The sequence below is a fragment of the Callorhinus ursinus genome, unplaced genomic scaffold (assembly GCF_003265705.2).
Source record: "Callorhinus ursinus isolate GAN/ISIS: 27379988/994484 unplaced genomic scaffold, GSC_fseal_2.0 scaffold50, whole genome shotgun sequence".
NCBI classification, from domain to species: domain Eukaryota; kingdom Metazoa; phylum Chordata; class Mammalia; order Carnivora; family Otariidae; genus Callorhinus; species Callorhinus ursinus.
In genome coordinates, this window is record NW_027397112.1 from 7,593,896 (window position 1) to 7,616,057 (window position 22,162).

Sequence of the window (22,162 nt, forward strand, 5' to 3'; positions counted from 1 at the left end):
ATTTTTATACCAGAATATACACTTTTGTATGTGATAAGATATGTTCATTTTTATATTAATTACTTAAACATTCTTAATATTTTAAATATTCGTAAATACTCTTTGGATTACTTACTGCAAAAGTATCCCAGAATCTGATTGCTTCAAAATGGCCATCAAATAAAAGCAGGTTTTCTTGGTGATCATTCATTTTTAGTAGTTGATTGAATGTGGCCATTTGTCCTAAAGCAATTTTAAAGGATATCTTTAAAGTTTTGTTGTGCATTTTACTGTAGAGCCAACAGAAGTTGGGGATAAAGGTAACTCTGTGTCAGCAAATCTTGGCGACAACACAACAAATGCTTCTTCAGAAGAGACTAGTCCCTCTGAAGGGAGGAGTCCCGTGGGGTGTCTCTCAGAAACCCACGATAGCAGCAACATGGCAGAGAAGAAGGTGGCATCTGAGCTCCCCCAGGATGTGCCAGGTACAGAGGGCAGTGTATCAATGCCTCTGTAATGGGGGGAATCCTTCCCTTTTGTAGTAAAAGCTGAATGTCACCTGAAATTTTAAAGTATGTGTTCATTCATGCTGCTTGCTTACATAAGTGCCATCCCTGACTGCTAAATTGTCACCTAACATTTGGAGTTTGACACATGTTCTTGCAGTTAGTGCTTGAAACTCATCATAATCTTCATGCTTTTTAAAGTTCATTTAGCTGGTTTTGACTAATAGACTTATTTGTATATTTTATCATCAGATCATAGTGGCAGATATTTTGGTTTTAAGTACTTACATACTAATGGCTCGGTATTGAATGATTTGACCATTCCAATTCTGTATGTACTAACAAATTAATTTATGTTTGCATGTGCTCATGTAGTTTTTTTAAACATTTCAAACCATAATGTTATGATAGAAAACCATCGTCACAAAACATTTTTTGCAAGATATATTTTGACATAAAAATGTAAGCTAACCAATAGTCCATATTTTAAGCTTTTTAAAATTAAAATTATACTTGAAGTAAGTTATATCACACACAAAGAATGTCATGCCTTTCCTTTTGCCTTTTTTTTTAAATGAAAAAATTTTTATTATAGGAGCTATATGTATTTTTAAATTTTAAATTTTAAAAAGCAAACTAGAAAATTCAGATGGAGCAAAACAAAATAAACACTGGTAATCCCACCACAAATCAAGAATTACAGCTAATACCTTGCTGGAAATCCTTAATGTTTTTTTTCTAATACTGTAAGAATATCACATACTTTCCAACTTGCGGTACTGTCATTGCTATTGGGGATGTGATTCTGATGTGTTGGGCAGAAAGACAGCATTAGTTAGTAGTTGGAAGACTTGATTCTAGATCTCCTTCTGTCATTAAGTTAATGTCATGTTTAATCTTGCAAGGCCTCAATGGTCCTGTTTTGTATCTTGAAAGATTTTGATGATCGACAGTTCTTATGTGACTGCTTTCAACTGAGTGCTTAGAAACAGTGAACTCTTGCTGAAAACACCATTGTAACATTAGATTACATGCAGAGATGTATGTGTACGGTCCAAAAGAATCACATTAATAAGTTTACCATCTTTTATACTAATGAGAGATTGGTCATTAAGATGAAGGAAAGTCTGGAAACTGCTAACTGGTGGAATAAATAAAGAAAACAAATTTTTGAGCCTAGAAAAGAACAGACTTGGTATCAGGAGGAAGCTAGATTGGAAATAACATAATTGTCCGCTGAGGGGTTGGCTGGGGGGATTAGACTTCTCTTTGAAATGTAGGATATTAAGTCAAATAAGTAGAAATAATAGGAATATTACGAGTGAATATTAACAACTTCCTTCAAATTACAGCTGTTCAGAAAATAGAAGTAACAGATTCCATTTTACTAGATGCATTTAGTAAATACTTATCAGAGATAATTTCATTTCATGAAGGAGTAATTAGTAATGTTGATCTCTATCTGACCTATCAGCGATGATTTCAGCGAGAGTCCTTTATTGAATGGATGGAAGAATCAGAGATCTGTAATTCTATGGTTAGATCTCTAGGTCCTGTCCAATTAAAATATTGCATTATTATGACTTTAATACCTTCATGAGTCAGAATTTGGAAGTGGAGTACTAGGCCCCCAAAAATGTGAACAGAATTCCATTTGTATTGGAATTATGATTACATCCTTAGTAAAATATTCTTTCTCTTTTAGATTGATTGGTATTTATTGTAAACCTCGGTCTTACTAGTAGGTTTATGTACTGGTTAATTGCTTGGTTCTTAAACCAAACACAGTAGAGTAACAACTGTGCACAGATTTTAGCAGACATTTGCTTTTAAGTTATTTATTACCAGTTTATTAATGTCTCTGAGATATTCTTTTGTTACTAGAATGGTTCAAGGGAGAAACTCTCTTGGTATCTGACGCATACTTTTATTTATTTATTTATTTGACAGAGAGAGAGAGAGAGAGAGACAGCGAGAGAGGGAACACAGGCAGGGGGAGTGGGAGAGGGAGAAGTGGGCCTCCCGCTGAGCAGGGAACCCGATGCAGGGCTTGGCCCCAGGACCCTGGGATCATGACGTGAACCGAAGGCAGACACTCAACGACTGAGCCCCCCAGGCGCCCTGATGTATACTTTTGAAGAATGCCAAATGAAATAATATATATACAAGACTTAGGGTAGTACCTGATATGTTGATTGCTCAGCAAATGTTGGATATTGTTATTGCTGTATACAGCCAAGTCTTTGAAAGAGTGAGAAAGCCTAGCAAGTAAAAATAATAAAGTGGGTGAGTTGAATTCTACATTTACTGGTTCAGTAGTAGTTAACATAATTCTTGTAAATGAGATCCTTCATATTTAAACTTGGCATTCAACTGGTTTTTTCATGTGTAGGTCACAAAAAATTGATTTAGATGAGAACCTGAACAGAAGTGTTAGGAAAGCTAGAGTGGGAGCAAATAGCAATTGTCAGTAGCTGTAATCGGAGTGGATTGGGTTCATTAGCAGGATCAGAGTGCCAGATAGCTGAAGATGCTATAAATTCAAAACCTGACCATTTAGTAAATCATAGCTCTCTTCTTGACTAGACTAAAAAACGAACCTAAACCTAGAAACCTGATAGTCTCATACTTGTTTCCAAAACAACATGAAAAGCATTTTTAAAGACATACATTAAACACACCACACCAGCGTTGAAAGAGGAGTTTGGTACATTTAAAGTAGATAAAACATTTTAATAGATCCCTGACTATAAAACTTACGACACTAGCGGGAATATATCAGTGACCAAAATAGACAAAGTCAAGGCCCTTGAGGACTTTACTTTCTAGTGGGCAGTAGGCAGGCCTAATGGTAGAGTCCTGACCCTCAGAGAAGCTGTAACGTGTCTCTCTGCTTCCTTCTGTTTCTCTTTCTCTATGCACTCATTTATTCAACAAATATTTATTGAGTATTTATAATGGTGCCTGACAGCATGCTGGGTACTTTGTGGTATCCCTGGACCACCCTCTGGTCAATAGATGAGATGTGGTATTAAAAGAACTGGAGAGGGGGATTAATTTAGGTAGATGAGAACAATAACTGATAGAAGGCATCTCCTAGTTTTCTGTTCTAAACCTTCAGAATGTATTCAGACACCTAGTTTAATGACTCAAGCTTATCGATAGAAGACTGTCAGATTGGAAAGTGTTTGGTATGGAAAGATGTTTTTTGGTGAACTTTTTCATTAAAATACAACATATGGTAAAGTGCACAAGTGTTAAGTAAACAACTTGATAGAACACACTTGTATAACCACATCATGCGCCTTGTCTTGGCCACCACTACGCCCACCCCCACAAAGGCATTTACTATCTTGACTTCTATAACCATCTATCAGGATTGCCTTTATAAAAGATAATAAATGGTATCATCCAGCATATACTTTTTGATGTCCAATTTTTTTACCTCAATATATGAGAGCCATCCAAATGTTGCTTGTAATAGTAGTGCATTCTGTTTTATTGCAGCATGATGGTCTGTTATACAGATATGTAATGATTAGTTATTAATCATAATTATTCGTTTTCTGTGTTGATAGGCATTTGAATGGTTTCCATTTTGGGACCACTGTGACTATTCTTTTACATGTTTTTTTATGCTCCTTATATGTATGTTTCTAGAGGTATAAGTCTAGTTGTGGAATTTCCCGGGTCATTCAGTTTGTGTATGCTCATCTTTAATAGATATGGCTAGTTTTCTAGAGTGGTTATACAAGTTCACACTTCATCAGTAGTCTGTGAGAGTTCTAGCTCCTCTGCATCCTTGATAACACTTGGTATTATCAGCATCATTCATTTTTTCTCTTTTAGCCATTCTGATGGCATTGTAGGGATATCTTATTGTGGTTTGAATTTGTAGTTCCCTGGTGACTAAGGATGTCGAGCACTTTTTCTTGTGTGTGTGTGTATGTGCATATATTTCTTAAATATATGTATACACAGGCCATTTGGCTACCTTCTTTTGTAAACTACCTGTCAGTTCCTTTGTTTTCTCTTATGTGGTGTCTTTTTTGTTTGTGGTTGTTTTCATGACAGAGGGTTAAATCCAGTCCCTCTGCTCCATCTGGAAGCAGAAGTACCTACATTGTTTTTTTTTAAGTGTTAACCCAATCTCATATTTCTGGAATAAATGCCACTTGGTTGTGATATGTTTTCATTCTTAATATACTGTTGCATCCAGTTTATTAATATTTTGTGTAGGAGTTTGCATTAATGAATGATATTGGCTTGTAACTTTCCTTTTCTAATAATGTCCATGTCACGCTTTGGTGTCCAGATTATATTGGCCTCATAAAACGAGTTAGGACAAGTTCCCACTTTTCCTGTTATCTGTAAGAGTTTCTGTGAGTTGGTGTTATTTATTCCTTAATTAAATAAAGGGCTTTTTTTTTTTTTTATTTTCCTGAAGCCACTTGGTCCTGGAATTTTCATTATGGGAAAGATTAATTTTAGATTTCATTTCATTGATGGATGGATTGCTGCTTGGCGTTTTGACTAAAATCAAGTGCATTTCTGGGTGCCTGGGAGGCTCAGATGGTTAAGCTTCTGCCTTCGCCTCAGGTCATGATCCCAGGAGTACCGCATCGGCCTTCCTGCTCAGCGGGGAGCCTGCTTCTCCCTCTGCCTCTCTCTCTCTCTTTCTCTGTCTCTTAAAAAAATAAAAAGTATATATATATATAAAGTGCATTTCTTTGATGGGTAGTGGGTTATTCATATTTTCTGTTGTTTTCTTATGTCAGTTTAGTAAGTTGCATTTTTCTACGGGTCTACCTATTTCGCTTAAATTTTAAATTTTCTTGGCCTAATGACATCCTGTCTTTTGATGTCTGCAGAATCTGTAGTGATGTTCTTCTTTTAATCCAGAAATTGGTTATCTGTTCTCTCTTAATCATCTTACAAAACTGTTAACAATTTTTATTAGTCTCTTTTTAAGAAATAACTTTTTTTGCTTTGTTGATCCTTTTTTTATTGTATTTTTTCTAGTTTATTTCTGTTCATGTCTTTGTTTTTTTCCTTTTATTTGCATCTCTGGGGATTTTTTTTTTTCTGCTGTTTTTCTGAAAAAACTTTATTGAAGTATAATTAACATACAAAAAGATGTACATATTTAATGTATGCCACCTGATAAGTTTGGAGATAAATAAGCACTCATGAAACCATCACCACAATCTGGCATAAGCATATTCATCACCTAGCTTTTGTCCCTCTGTTTTTAAAATTTTTAATTTTTATCATTGTTGTTGGCTGCATTTAAAAAAAAATAGAGCTCCTTGGGCGCCTGGGTGGCTCAGTTGGTTAAGCGACTGCCTTCAGCTCAGGTCATGGTCCTGGAGTCCCGGGATCGAGTCCTGCATCAGGCTCCCTGCTGAGCAGGGAGTCTGCTTCTCCCTCTGACCCTCCCCCCTCTCATGCTCTATCTCATTCTCTCTCTCAAATAAAATCTTTAAAAAAAAAATAGACCTCCTCAAAAGAGTATCCTAGTTGATACTACATTTAGATGAAAATATTATTTCTCCCCTGGCTCCTTAAGATGGATGCTTTGATGATTTTTAGTTTTTATTTATATTTTCTATTCCGTCAAGGCTATAATTTTCCCTTTATGTACTGCTGTAGCTGCATCCTACAAACTTACATATTGTCTTTGTCATTCAGTTTAAAATAGTTTCTGATTTTTCATTATGATATAGTTTTCTTTTTAACCCATTCTGCTTATCTTTTTTGTAATTGATTTTTAACTTAACCTACTGTAATCAGAGTAATTGTTGAGGTTTTATGGTTCAGTATATGGTTAATATTGATAAATGTCTCATGTACACTTGAAGAGGATATGTATTTTTAGTCATTGGGTACAGTATTGGACAATCGGGTCAAGGTTTTGAATTGTGTTGTTCAAATCTATATCCTTGCTATGTCTTTTTTTTCTCTTCCTTCTCTGTAAGATATTTTAAAATTATTTCTATTTACGGTAGAGTTGCCTTTTTCTCTTTTAATTTTTTTCAGTTTTTGCATTATATAGTTTGAGGCTGTATAATTAGGTGCACATAATCTTTATATTTCTTGTTGAACTAACTATCATTGTAAAATATCCTTTATCTTTAATTTTTTTTAAGATTTATTTATTGACTTTAGAGAGAGAACGTGCATGCGAGTGGGGGGAGGAGTAGAGGGAGAAGGGTAGAATCTCAAGCAGATTCCCTGCTAAACATGGAGCCTGACGTAGGGCTCAATCTCACAACCCTGAGATCATGAACTGAGTGGAAATCAAGGCAGACACTCAACTGACTGAGCCACCCAGGCGTCCCATAAAATGTCCTTCATCTTTAGTAACATTTCTAAGCTACAACAGCTTGCTTTTGGTTAGTGTTTGTATTATCTATCTTTTCTGGAATAGAAAAAAATTTTTAAACTGGGAATTTAGAATTTTTTTTTTAAAGATTTTATTTATTAGAAAGAGAGAGAACAAGCAGGGGGAAGGGCAGAGGGAGACGCAGACTCCCCACTGAGTAGGGAGCCCGATGTGGGGCTCCATCCAAGGACCTCAGGATCATGACCTGAGCTGAAGGCAGATGCTTAACCGACTGAGCCACCTAGAATTTCTTTAGAAATATATCCAGAATCTTTTTAGAAATACATCTACTTTCTGGGTGCCTGAGTGGCTTGTTGGTTGAGCATCTGCCTTCAGCTGGGGTTGTGATCTCGGGGTCCTGGGATCAAGGCCCTCGTTGGGCTCCCTGCTCAGTGGGGAGTCTGCTTTTCCCTCTCCCTCTGCCCCTCCCACTCGTGTGCTCTCTCAAATAAAATCTTTAAAAAAAATAAATAAATACATCTACTTTCAGATTTCTTTAGAAGCAGATGTATATTGGGGCACCTGGCTGGCTCAGTTGGTGGAGAGTATGACTCTTGATCTTGGAGTTGTGGTTGAGTTTAAGCCCCCTGTTGGGTGTAGAGATTATTTAAAAATTTTTAAAAATCTTCAAAAGAAAAGAAGTAAATGTGTATCAAGCTATATCTTGATGGAAAGTCTTGTCAGAGAGTACTGTCATTTTTATGTAATGCAATAAATATTATACAAAGGAAAAATTACGAATTTATGGTCTAAAAATCTTTGGGAGTGAGAACATGAGAAAAATGGGGCAATATCATGATTTCATACTGGGTATGATCAGTGATCAGAAAGATTTTATGTGGCAAAGACTGAAGATTAAACTTTTCAGTTGGGCCATATTTTGGGCAAGGCTAGTAGCCATCACTTAAAAATAATCTTTTAATATACCTATTCCTTAGATTTTTTTTTTTCTTGCATCTGTGTCCCAGACACTTCACTTTCGTTCATAAAAATGGTTATGTTGCCAAAAACAACCCCATGTAGCAAGTATGCTGTTTAGTATTACTTTGTAATTGGCAAAAGGCTCAGTTTCAGAATTACACTTTTGTCCTGGATTTTAGATTAGAACCTTTTTGTAGCAGAATGTCAAATTTTAAATTTGTAAGTGGAGAAAAAGACACATGACTTGCTAGCATCTCAAAGTCAAATCCACTATTGAGAATTTGTATTCAGACATAATGCAGACAGCATTTGTTTTAAATTAATGCTTCCAGATTTAATGCTTGAGATTAAGAACATATCAGTAGTAGATAAAACTGGCTTTATTTCCATAACTATAATTGTTTTGAAAATGTTTCCATGGACATACTGAAATTCTAACAGCTATAAAGTTAAACTAAAAGAACATTGATTTAACCTATTTCTTAACTTTTTGTGATAATGACATTTTAAGAGAGGCACTTTGCTTTAGTTTTGAATTTTATTACAAGGGAAATTTGGTGGGGGTGTCTGGGTGGCCCAGTCAGTTAAGCGTCTGTCTTTGGCTCGGGTCATGGTCCCAGGGCCCTGGGATGGAGCCCCGCGTCGTTCTCCCTGCTCCGCGGGGAGCCTGCTTCTCCCTCTGCCCCTCCTGCTCGTGCTCTCTCTCTCTCTCTCGAATGAATGAATAAAATCTTTAGGAAAAAGAAGGAAATTCAGAGGCTGTGGGTAGTGGATGCTGAACCAATGTGTTAGCCTCACTGAGTTGATCCGTAAAGCTTTTGGAGCTTCTGCAGTTAAATAATCTTTTGTTTCTTATCCTTTTTAGTAGGTTTGGTTTTAGTTTCTAGTCGTATACAGTCTGGTTACTTATTTTTACCTCGTTTTTTTTCCTTTAAAAAAATTCCTCTTTTCACTTCAGATAGAAAAGTTACTTTTTTTCTTTGTAGTTTTTTGCCTAGAATTTTGTTTTTTAGGCTTTGGTGTTACTGTTCAGAAGTTGAAGATCAAGATCTACATGTAATTTTGGTTTGAGGGATGACTGCAAAACTTACCCTGTTTTTATTCATTGACAGTGTTTGTTTTGTCTAACGAAAATAGAATTGTAAATACCAAAATCTATAATATTTGCCATAGGGCTAGAACATTTGGACTTTGAAGTTTAAAACATACATCTTGGTAGGCGATACCTTTTTGGTGGTATTTTGAAGCAACGGGCTTCAGATTTCCTTAATCTATAGCCAAATGAAGTAAAGAAGTGAAGAGTTATAGAACAGTTACTTAAAGTTTGTTTTTTTGTTTGTTTATTTGTAGTAATTTCTACATCCAGTGTAGGGCTCAATCCCTTGACCCCAAGATCAGGAGTCACATGCTTTTCTCACTGAGTCAGCCAGACGCCCCTAGATCAATTATTTAAAACAACAACAGCAGCAACAACAACCAGGGCATCGAGGTGGCTCAGTCAGTTAAGCCTTCAGCTCTTGATCTCAGCTCAGGTCCTGATCTCAGGGTCATGAGTTCGAGCTGTACGTTGGGCTCCACACTGGGCGTGGAGACTACTTTAGGAAAAAAAACAAAAACCAACAACCAAGGGGCGCCTGGCTGGGCTCAGTTGGTTAAGCGACTGCCTTCGGCTCAGGTCATGATCCTGGAGTCCCTGGATCGAGTCCCGCATCGGGCTCCCTGCTCAGCAGGGAGTCTGCTTCTCCCTTTGACCCTCCCCCTTCTCATGTGCTCACTCGCTCTCATTCTCTCTCTTTCAAATAAATAAATAAAATCTTAAAAAAAACTCCAACAACCAAAATCAGTATTCTTTTTTTTTTTTTTTTTTTTATTGATAGAGAATGAGAGATAGAGAGCACGAGAGGGAAGAGGGTCAGAGGGAGAAGCAGACTCCCCGCTGAGCAGGGAGCCCGATGTGGGACTCGATCCCGGGACTCCAGGATCATGACCCGAGCTGAAGGCAGTCGCCCAACGAACTGAGCCACCCAGGCGCCCCCAAAATCAGTATTCTAAACTGAAATGGAGGAAAACACTGTTTTCCACTTAAGACAGATTAACTTTGGACGAACTAACAAAAAAGCTATGTTTTATGAGTTTGTAGTCCTCAGCTTATTTATCGCCTTGAGAGTTTAAGTGGATACAATCTGAATTCAGTTTGCTTTCAGTGGGTTATTGGCTTTTTTACATGAGAATACCTGGTAAGGGATTGATTGCCTATTCTTGTATGAAGTACCATTATCCTTGTATGAAGTACCATTATCTCCCTAATAGCAGAAAACACTTTCTCTAAAGTATTTTAAGATGTGTATATATAGTCAGAATCTCTTAAGTTCCTATCCCAGAATTTTCTTAGTTTACCATACTTGGAGTATATTATGCACTAATATTTTAAGTTTTTGTGGGCTGGTCTAGAGTCTAATCTCTTTTTCTTATTCTGTGAGACAGTGCACTCTGAGCTCATGGGGGGATATCTTTATATATTGCTTCATTATTGGAGAAGATGATAGTTAGACCGTTATACATTAGGACTACTACACCTTACAAATCTAGATCTTACAGCTGTAAAAAGAATGGTTAGTGAAGAATTTGATATTATTTGTGAGAGACTTCTTTTGTTCCAGATTTTTCTGACTTAGTTGATTTTATTACTGGTTTGTAGCTGTCATATGTTAAATTTGGCATTTTGAAATCCTTCATATAAAATTTTTTTACTATAAACATTTTCACACATACAGAAAAGTTAAGAGTATAATGACCGCACCCACATTGCCATATATCTAACACTTATATAAAAAAGCATTATCAAATTTTGTCATACTTGCTTTACCCATGATTTTTTTTAACTCCTTGTTTTTTCTTTTTTTGGCTCGAAAAAATGTTTTCCTCTTTGACCCTAGGTGTACATTGTCAGATAAATCACAATCCTTAGTTAATTGTACTCATCATTGGCCATTGCATAGCATCCCTTAATTTATTCATTCAGGTTTTAAATTACTTAATAATGAAAATAAACCCCCAGGAATCTGTCACCCCAAACAAAAGGCTAAGTCCTGCTTTGAAACTAACCTGCATCTATAATCACTTCCCCAGTCCATTCTCTGCCTTCCTGTCCCTTACCTGAAGTAGTTGTCACTCTGAATCCTGTGTTCACTAACATCTTCTTTTGTTTTTATAAGGGATACACAGTAGAATCAAGACTGTTGATACTGGAGATCAAAGTGATATATAATTCACATGCTTTTGCTTCATTGAGTTGATTTACATAATTTGCTAAAAACTATATATTTCTCTTGTAGTTGTTTTAAACTTTATTCCAAGTGTATTGTGTTAAATATATATTAAGTGTATTGTGTTAAGTGTAAATTTTTGGAACTTAATTTTTTCACTTTATATTATATTACTAATATAATGTATGTTGCTGGAGTTCTTTCATATTAATTGTATTGTAATATTCCTCTGTGCAACTGTACCACAGTTTTTTTTATCCCCTTTCTTGTTAATACGATTTGGGGTTCTCTCCTACTGCAGTATTTTAAAGCAAATCCCAGACATCATGTTACACCAATCTTACATACATCTCTAAAAAATATGAACATTTTCTTACATAATTACAGTGTCATTGTCATTTTAATAAAATTGATACCAGTTCCTTAATATCATCTACTGTTCTGTCAGTTTAAATTTCCTCACTTAAAAAAAAATTTCTTTTTTTACATTTGTTGTGTTTGTAATAATTCCAAATAAGGTTCCCATATGACGTGACAATTGATTTTATATCTCGTGAGTCGTCTTAGCCTAGAGTACTCTCCCCTTCCCCGACTTTTTTCCTCTATACACTGTTGACTTGTTGAAGAATCATAGTGTATCTTGCTATGGGATATCCCACGTTCAGGATTTGTCTGTTTCCTTCCTCTTAGTGTTCTTTAATTTATTCTAAAATCTTGATTAAAATAATTTTTAAACTATTTTTGGCAAGAATATTCCATAAGCTATGTGCTGGGTACTTCATATCATATAGCATCAAAAGGCTCATGATGTCTGTTTGTGGTCTGCCTTTATAAATGCTGAAATTGATCAGTGAGTTCAGGTAGTGACATTGTAAAGTTTCCTGTTAACCTCATTCATTGATGATCATTTCAGAATCAGTTATTTGGAGATTATAATATGGTGCTTTTTAATTCTGTCTTTTTTCTCTATTTGTCTAACTGGAATTCTGTGAAGAATTTTCCCTCATTAACTGAGGCTGTTTGAATACTTTGAAATGTAGTTAGAGCAGGAATACATGTTCAATTATTTTTCAGAATCAGGAGTTGGTGTCATTACCTTCAGTAGTGATTCATGAGTTACGAACTTTTACACAGGGGCATGGCTTTCTAATTTTAAATATCTGTTTGAACTCATGGGTCTTTATGTATTCAGTTTGTTGTAGTTATTCATTTTGCTTATATTGACCAGCGCATATATTGACCAGTGCAAACCCCTTCATGTTTTCTTTTGAGTCCTTTTTCTGTGACCCTGGTAGTCTTAGAGAGCTTCCCTGCCTTGTTTTTTTTTAAATATTTTATTTATTTATTTATTTGACAGAGAGAGAGAGAGAGCGAGGAGGGAACACAAGCAGGGGGAGTGGGAGAGGGAGAAGCAGGCTTTCCACTGAGCAGAGAGCCCGATGTGGGGCTTGATCCCAGTACCCTGGGATCATGACCTGAGCCAAAGGCAGATGCATAATGACTGAGCCACCCAGGCGCTCCAAGAGCTTCCCTGCTTTTTGACAGAATAAGATGTATGAGGCTTATCTTACATATTTCCTACCCCAGACCTGGAATCAGTCATTCCTCCAAGAAGTCCTGGTTCCTTTTAGTGGGGAATGATATTAGAGACCACAATCTGGGCCCAGAGGTATTTACTGCTCTTGGGCTGTTAATTGCCTTTAGGCTTTTTTGGTGGATGGTGTTAGGAAATATGTATTTTTGAAAAGAAAAAGATCATCAGTTCATATTGACATTTCAAATTCAGATTGAGGATTGCATACTTAGGTTTTTTTTTTTTTCCCTTTTTCTTTTTCTTTCTTTTTCTTTTCCCCTTGGTTTTAAACTTGTATCTCTTCCCCTACACTGAAAGCTTTAGTTCCTAACAGAGTAGTAACTTAATTACACATTTGCTTTGTCCTAATAGGGATGTCCATTAGTAATAACATTATTAATATATGTCTTATTAACATCTTGGTGTACATTAATAAGAAATGATTTTACATATCGTAGTAATTTTGTAATACCACTATTACTGCTGGCAGTAAGACCACTAAATAGCATTTAAGATGATTTTTATAGTTCTTTATTCATACTAATGCCATATTTCTAGTAAAGACATACAGTCAAAGTACTGTGTTCCAGAGTCACTTAAAATAATTTTTTTCTCTGTGTGGTTATGCCAATAACCTTTGATATACAACTAGGTTAATTTGTTTCAGTTCTGTTTTTAGGGATTGCATTTCTAACTTTAATTTTTAGAAAAATGTAAAGCATTTACATGATTCCAAAACCAAATTGTATAACTGTATACAGAGAGTTTTCACATCTGTCCTTTCCCTCTCTAGGTAATCATTTCTTTTCCATTCCTCATAGGTAGCCACATTTGTTAATTTTGGGTTATTTTCCCAGTGTTTTTAAATCTTTGCAAATAAAGGCAAAATCTACCTATAAATTTATATTTCTCTCCCCTTCTTACACAGAAGTTAGCATACTGTAACTGCTATTCTGTACTTTTCTTTTTACATTCAATCATTCATGTATGGATCTGGTGATTTCCCCAATCCTTGTTATGCTACATATTTCATTGTGTATGTCACCTTTTATTCAATCAGTGCCCCATCGATGGACATTTTGTCTGTGGTCTTTTGTCATTATAAATAATGCTGCAGTGATTAGCTCTGTAAATAAGTAATTTAGTGTTTTTACCAGTGTATTTTGGGATAGATCTTAGGACATGGGATTGGTAGGTTTAGAGTACATGTGTAGATATTGTCAGTTCCTTTTTATCTACTTTGTCCCATTTTTCACTCCTGCTGTATTATGTGGGAGTGCCTATTAACAAACTGCCTCTTTGCCTGAATGTATTGTGGGTTTTGGATTTTTGCCAGCCAGATAGCTGGGAAGCTCCATATAGTTTTACTTTGCATTTCTTTTAGTTTGAATTAAGTGAGCATTTCCCCAAATGTTTAAAGGCCATTTTCTTTTGTGACTGCTTATAGATTTTTTTATTCTTCTATCAGGTTGTTGAGATTTTTTTTCCTAAAAAAATTAATAGGAGCTCATTATACATTAGGGATAGCCTTTGTGATATATCGCCAACCCCCCCCCCTTTTTTTAGATTTTATTTATTTATTTGAGAGAGAGAGAATGAGGGAGAGAGAGAGCACATGAGAGGGGGGAGGGTCAGAGGGAGAAGCAGACCCCCCCGCTGAGCAGGGAGCCTGATGCGGGACTCGATCCCAGGACTCCAGGATCATGACCTGAGCCGAAGGCAGTCGCTTAACCAACTGAGCCCAGCCAGGCGCCCCTTGCCAACTCCTTTTTAACTTAGGTGATTTAAAGACTACCCTAGTGACAAAATGAAATACAGAAGGAAGGAGGCTCTTAATTTCTGAACTATCATGGAAAGACCTAGGCTTTCAGTTCATGGTAGTGTTCATTTTGATAGACTTTTAGGAATAGTATTCTTAATGATAACTATTAAATTGTTCTTAAAATTTACAATGACTTCAGCATTACCTTCTAGTTAGTTTGGGAGCACAGAATTCAAGCAGAAAATCTTAGAGATAAATAATCTAGTTCAATGCTGTTTCTAAAACTGACTACTTTTTGAAAAGTAAGAGTGTAAATTTCAGATTTTGAGGGATTATCTCAAAACCACTTCTGAGTTTTGTGGGGTAGTTGTATCACTTTATTCTTCTTCAGCTCTGGGGAATCTGAAAGATTGTCTGCCTTGTACTAGAGACTAAGATGGTAAGAGTCTGAGTTAGCAGACTGAGAGACTTCAAAAATAACTCGTAGGGTGTTGTTTTATAGGTCTCAGACATCCCATTCTTCGTATATGAGCAGCTTTTCTTTTTATACTCTAGCTTTGTAATGCAGTCCTCAAACAGTTCAATGTCTTTTCTGACAAAGTAGTTACTTTTCATGTGACTTCTAATCTAAAAATCAGATATTCTATTTTTCTAGAAGAACCTAACAAGACATGTGACAGCAGTAACACTAGTGCTCCCACTACCTCCATCCAGCCTAATCTGGAAAACAGTAACAGCAGCAGTGAACTAGCTTCTTCCCAGAGTGAACCCGCTAAGGCAGCCGATGAGCCTGAAAACGGAGAGAGAGAGTCTCACACACCTGTCTCTGTTCAAGAAGAGATAGGTAAGAATACACTTCATCCATTAAAGCGAGCTTTTTAATTTTTTTAATTTTTAATTTTTTAGATAAAAGTTTGATGGGGTGGGAAGACTTAGATTTTCTTTTCCTCTTTTTTTCTCTTTTTTTTTGAACTCAAGTAGCACTTGTCATGGTGTTTATTTAAAAAAATACAAAAGCACGCAGGAAAAAATAAATCTTTTTAGTACCCCCTCCCCAAAGGTAACCACAGTCATCGATTTGGTGTGTAACATTTTCTGTCTTTCTCCATGTGGTTACATTAATGTAGGTATTTTTACAAAAGGTTTTTTTTTAATTTTTTTTTTTTTTTTACATAAATGGAATCATTCTGCATGCATTGTTCTGCATCTTGCTTTTTTTCACTCAGTAATACATGTAGGGGATCTTTTCATGATATAAATTGAATTCACTCTTTTTTTTTTTTTTTAAACTGCTGCATGTTACTGCACGGTATGGATGAACAGTAATTCATTTACTATTTCTCTGTTAGTGGACATACAGGCTGTTAACAGTTTTTTTCTTATTACAAATAGTGGTGCTTTTTTTTTTTTTTTGGCATCCTCAGCATATATCTCTGTGTACTTACGCAAGTATTTCTGGCAGGACAGGAACAGTAAGTGGAATTGCTGGGTCACATGGTAGGTACATTTTTAAAATAGTGATGACTGCTGCTTAGTTGTATAGTAAAAGGGATTTATACCAATAATTTACAAACATATGTATTTTTTCATACTGTTACCTAAATTCAACATCGGTCTCTTTTTTGCTAATGATGAAAAAATATTTCACTTAAAAATTTGCATATCTCTGCTTACTAATGTTTTTAGTTTCTCTATGTGTTTGTTGAACTTTCAAGTGAATTGCTTATATCTTCTCATTTTTTCCTATTGCGTTTTGATAGTTTTTCTTAATGAGTCTTAGGAATGCTTTATGTATTATGGCTGTTATCTTTGATTTTATGTATATACTTACACGGTCATTGCTTGTTTTAACTCTTCCTGTTAACTTGTTATATAGAAACTTTTATATTTTTATATAGTTAAATTTACTAATTTTTTTCTTTAGGGTTTGTCTGGATTTTGTGTCTTACTAAGGAAGATCCTATCCCAAGCATATACATGTTTTATAGTAATTTCACATAATACTTGTGTAACTTTGTTTTTAATCCTGCTGTATAATTTTGTGTATGGTAGGAGATGGAGATCTGTTTTAATTAGAACTTGTTTTCAGTTGCAAGCTACCAAACCAGCTTAAACTAGCTTAAGTGAAAAGGGAAATTAACTAGCTCATGTAATTGGGAAGTCCAAACCATCATCAGGCATAACTGGACCCCCAGGTATCAAAGCTTTTCTGTCTTCCTCTCTTTCTCTCCACCTTTTGATGTGCATATGTTTGTGTGTTAACTTCATTCTCTCCTAATACAGACAGGCTTTTTCCAAGTGGCAGGGAAGATGGCATCAGCGGTTTGTATTCCTATCTTTCCAAGGTCTGTGACCCAAAGGCAAGGCCCCTACTCCTGCTCCAAATCAAAAGTCCTTGAGGAAGGAATTTGAGTGGCCTATCTTGGACATATTGTTCCCACCCCTGTGGCCAGGGCAGGCAAGGTATTATAATTGATGGCTCCAGCAAAAGTATATGATTGGAGTGGGGTAGGAATGGTTTTCCAAAGAACGAGGAATGCTGCAAAGATAGGAAACAAATATCCCCACAGTTACACCCTTTGGTAGCTCGGCACAAACATACTCACTCAAATTCAGAAATGCTTCTGCCTAACACAATGCAAAGAGCTCACCCACACCTGAAGATTTTTTCAAAAACTTCCCAAAATTACCTCTGGTAGTTGTAACTTTATTTAGAACTTCTGTGTGTTGTGTATTATTTTTATTTTTGATTAGGTCTGGGTATAGCTTCTCTTAGTCTCACAATCTATGAGCCAAATTATGAATTTAACTGCCTGTCACACTTGTTATCCTGATAGTGGAGGGTGTTCTGGCTGCCCTTGTTTTTTTGGGAGGGTGGCTGTGGATGAAACGTGAGAAATATATGGGAAGATCCCCCTTCAGGAGGCCATTCTGCTTTAGCAGCTAGTTCCTGCTGGCTGTCATCAGGGATGGGTTGTTGGGGATTTGGCAGCAGCACTCCCTCATAGATTGTCTGAGTACCCAGCTGGGTCCCCAGTACCCAGAAACTCTTCTCCGGGTCTCTGAAGGTAAAGCCCCTCTACTTGCTCTGTTGGTCTACTTTGCAGACCCAATTCCCTAGTCTTTGGGTGAATGAAGTCCTGCCTAGGCAGAATTCTGCCTCCTGCCATCCTTAAACAATGAGCTCTGGAGGCTGGGGTAAAGCAGCTCTGTATCCTGCCTCCAGGCTGCATGGCAGTGATTCACTCCTTTATGATAGGAATGTGGCCTTTGGGCAGGGGGTGTTGGATAAGCCCTGTTCCCTTTCTCAGCCCTTTCAAGTTCTTACCCCTAGGGGTGAATTTTCTGCCTCCTTTCCCTTATTAAACTTAGCAAGTGTCAGGGTGCCTGACTGGCTCAGTCGGAAGAGTATGTGGCTCTTGATCTCTGGGTCATGAGTTCGAGCCCCACACTGAGGGTAGAGATTACTTAAATAAATAAATAAACTTAAAGAAACAAGTGTCAAAGGATTGACTCTCAAATGTATTGGATCTCTGGCTCTAAATTGAAGGACTTTTAAAAAGCACTGTGCCTTCCATTTCCCCTTTTAGGAAGTCCAACTTAGATAAGATGCTGTCTAAAAAGTCTTTATTGTAGGACCGTATAGATAGCCTCAGGAAGTAGCCACCATAGTTCAGTATCTTGACGTAAAACTTCAGCATGGGTAGACTCATGGTCTGAGACCCAAGAGAAAATTGTTGATAGTCTGATTAACTGCTTTGCTGTCACACACTGAAGGTTTCTAGCTTTCCAGCCTGGGATGGAAAAACACCCGGTATCCCTTACCCATATTTTGGGGTCAAAAATCTTAAATACTCTAGATTATTTAGAATTTTTTGGTTTTAAGTGACAGAAATCCACCAAACTTGCTTAAAATAAAAAGGGAATTTAATTGGGTCATGCAGTTGGGAAGTCTAGACGTAGTGACAGACAGCTTCAGGTGCATTATTGGACCCTGGGCACCAAGTGAGGTTATCACGGGTCTTCCTCCTATCCTCCACAACCCCACCTCCCACCGGCCCCCCGATGAGCTTATTGTCTCGTATTATTAAAAGTTTTTTCCCATGTTGTGGGATAAAAGATAGACAGCCTCTAATTTATACTCTTTTTGTTCGCTAACACAAAAAGCAAAACTGGGACGCCTGGCTGGCTCAGTTGGAAGAGCATACGACCCTTGGTCTTGGGGTTGTGAGTTCAAGCCCCATGTTGGGTGTAGAGATTACTTAAATAAATATTAAATAAACTTAATTAAAAAAAAAAAGACCCTTTATCCATCTCCAGATTTTAAAAATTAGAGTAGTATGCTGCATGGCCTGGGCAGCATAGCCGAATCTGGGACAGTCACTGTGGCCAGGTGGTTATATGCTCTGTCAGGCTAAGCTGGGTGACGTTGTTCACCCAGTATGGTAGGATATCTTGATTTGTAGCCCTCGCTGAATCATGGTTGATGTGGGGGAAAAGCATCTGCACAAAGGAAAGAAAGGGTGTTGGTCAGATAAAATTAGGAAATGTTTCCTGAATTGTTTTTTGTATTTTTCAAAATAGCCAGTTTTCACAATGTAATTTTTTTCTCCACTCAAAATGCCATCTTTAGTAAATTTTATGTTTGGCCTTTCATTTGCCAGTGACACACTATTCTTCATGTTAAAGAGCTTTAAATTAAACACAGAGAGAAATCTTGTTCAGCTATCTGGCCAATGGAAATTGGATAGTGATATAGTTTTAAGAATATAGAGAAATTTTCAGCCAAAGTGAGATTCTTGGCAAAGCATTAATTGCCCCTTGGTGGTGCAGTCTGTGGCTTTAAAAAATTAAGTTGTTAAGAAAATGTGAGAGGCCTTTATTATAGTGAAAAAACTAATTTAGTTGATTTCACATGTATAATTAGTTGCATACACAGATAATTCTAGGTTCCTTAGGTGAAAATTCACTTGGCATTTATAAGCTTTAAATCATTGGGTATTTAAACAGTTTCAATGGAAATCTTTCTAAAATTAATTATACCCTTTACTTTTTGTACAGGATCCATATTGAATATATAAGGCAGTGTTTTATTAGTGTGCATTTTGAGTTATGATGTTTGTTGCTTATATATTTGTAGTAGCCCTTCATGTTTTCTAGTACATGAGCTTTGAAACAGATAACCTGGCATGTTTGAATTTTCTGTAAAATAACAAGTGACTCACAGTAAAGTTCTTTTAAGTAAAACCTTTAGGAATTATTTGCTTTGGCTATTCAAGGACTTTTTGTTTACTCTCTGGATCTTAGATGTGCATCAGATAAGAGTTTTGGATAAGTAAGGTGTTGTTATAAATAACTTACTGTTAGCAATTACTTTTGGCTTTTCATCTGATAACAGGTGATTTCAAATCAGAGAAGTCTAATGGGGAAATAAGTGAGTCTCCTGGAGCCGGAAGAGGGGCATCTGGGTCAACTCGAATTATCACCAGATTACGGAATCCAGACAGCAAACTTAGCCAGCTGAAGAGCCAACAGGTGGCAGCTGCAGCCCATGAAGCAAATAAATTATTTAAGGAGGGCAAAGAGGTATGTTCTTTCTGTTTAAAACAAAAATCTCTGGAATGTGAAATAATTTTATTTATCCGAACTGAGAAATAGGGGTGGGAAGTTTGTAGACCTACTTTTGAATTGTATTTTTCTACTTTCAAGAGTGTAGTGGGTAGCAGGTTAAAAGTGGTTAGGTTTATAATACATATAATACATATTTTATACAATAAATATAGTTGTGTACCCAAATTTCACTTCCTGTGGGGAAATGCTGTAATTGGGTGGTATACTTTCTTACTATATGGTTAGTTTTATTCTAAAGAGATAGAGGCTTCTTTTTCATATATGATAAAGAGTACACTATTTGTGGGCTTTAGTAAAGATTTAAAGATTTTATTTATTAGAGAGAGAGAGAGCATGAGCAGGGAGGAGGGGCAGAGGGAGAGGGAGAAGCAGACTCCCTGCTGAGCAGGGAAGCCCGACACGGGGCTCCATCCCAGTACCCTGAGATCGTAACCTGAGCCAAAGGCAGACGCTTAACCTACTGAGCCACCCAGCCCCCCCCCTTTAAAGATTTCTTTATTATTTTAGAGAGAGAAAGAGTATGCACAAAAGGGGGGGCAGAGGGTAAGGGAGAGAGGGCATCTCAGGCAGACTCCCCACTAAGGAACCCAATGAGGGGCTTGATCTCACAACCCTGAGATCATGACCTGACCTGAAATTAAGAGTCAGACACGTAACCGACTGAGCCACCCAGGCGCCCCTAGTATTTTTATTTTTATTTTTATTTTTTATTTCTTAAGAAGTAATCGCTACACCCAGTATGGGGCTTGAACTCACAAGCCGAAGATCAAGAGTCAGACACTTTACCAACTGAGGCAGCCAGGCACCCCAGCTAGGACTTATTAGTATTTCTGTTCCCCAGCTGGCCAGGGTGGCAGAATCATGCCACAACTGGGTCTCCCATATTTAAGAATTATTTGCAAGGTAGATATGCAAGAATATATAGTGTTTTTTTCTAAACATCATAGGAATTTCTTTAAAAGCAATAGCTTCCAAGCTGGTTTTTCACTCTGACCCTCAGTATGACATTTTTCATAGCAACCCAGTACACACATTCAGAAATTTCCTGAAATAGTATTTTACCTTACCATGTGGGAAGCACTCTGGTATTTTATCTTCTAGTCTAGTTGATTGTGTTGTATTTTGTTTTTTTAAAAGTTGAGAAAGATCCACTATTGATCTCACAGTTCACTAAAGGATTGGGATCAGCTGTTTGAAAACATGATTTTAAAGTATCCATGGGCTGTCATACTAAAGCTGGAATAATAAAAGGAGCAGACAAAAATATATTTCCAGGAATATTTTTGGCGAATAGTACATGTATTCCCTTTTTCCCTACCCTGTATATTATAAGCTTGAAGTAATGATTGGTGATTGAGGTACACATGTGGTTTTGTGTGTATATTTGAGATACTTAAAAATACTTCATAATGTCTGACATATAATAGGCACTTAGTAGGGGTTCTTTTTATGGGAAGATCTTGGTTGTTTAATTGTAAACAGGTGTAGCTTTTAACTTCACTTACAAATTTCAAACGTTCAGTTGTAAGATATACCTGAACTTTATTTGGAATGATAAATCACAGATTATTGAAAGACAGTTGATCAAGTTTACATATTTGATATGAATAATGAGTCTTTTTATTTTCTTGGTCAGGTACTGGTAGTTAACTCTCAAGGAGAAATTTCACGGTTGAGCACCAAAAAGGAAGTGGTCATGAAAGGAAATATCAACAATTATTTTAAGTTGGGTCAAGAAGGGAAGTATCGTGTCTACCACAATCAGTACTCCACCAACTCATTTGCTTTGAATAAACACCAGCACAGAGAAGATCATGATAAGAGAAGACATCTTGCACATAAATTCTGTCTGACTCCAGCAGGAGAGTTCAAATGGAACGGTTCTGTCCACGGGTCCAAGGTTCTTACCATATCTACTTTGAGACTGACTATCACCCAACTAGAAAACAATATCCCTTCATCCTTTCTTCATCCAAACTGGGCTTCACACAGGTAAGGGAAGCTAAGGTTCATTTATTGTTGTGAATACATTAAATATTTACAAAGTAATTATTGCAGGCGCTCACTTGAAACTCATTACCCATGAACTGAATGAAGTCAGTTTAGTTAAGCCAAACACTGAGGACTTTAGGGATGTGA

At 36.7% G+C, this 22,162-nt stretch overlaps 1 protein-coding gene across 11 annotated transcripts in view; it reads left to right on the forward strand.

Annotated features, from left to right (window-relative positions):
* BPTF (bromodomain PHD finger transcription factor) overlaps positions 1–22,162 on the forward strand; it is a 149,138-nt gene that overhangs the window by 58,825 nt on the left and 68,151 nt on the right. For 7 of the 11 annotated variants that reach the window (XM_073883251.1, XM_025889865.2, XM_073883253.1 and 4 more), the window contains exons 5-8: positions 276–464; positions 15,048–15,236; positions 19,791–19,978; positions 21,660–22,015. In XM_073883251.1, the coding sequence (XP_073739352.1) occupies positions 276–464; positions 15,048–15,236; positions 19,791–19,978; positions 21,660–22,015 (922 nt within the window). The remainder of the gene's footprint in view (positions 1–275; positions 465–15,047; positions 15,237–19,790; positions 19,979–21,659; positions 22,016–22,162) is intronic. The other 4 variants (XM_025889869.2, XM_073883255.1, XM_025889870.2 and 1 more) reach the window with 3 other exon arrangements.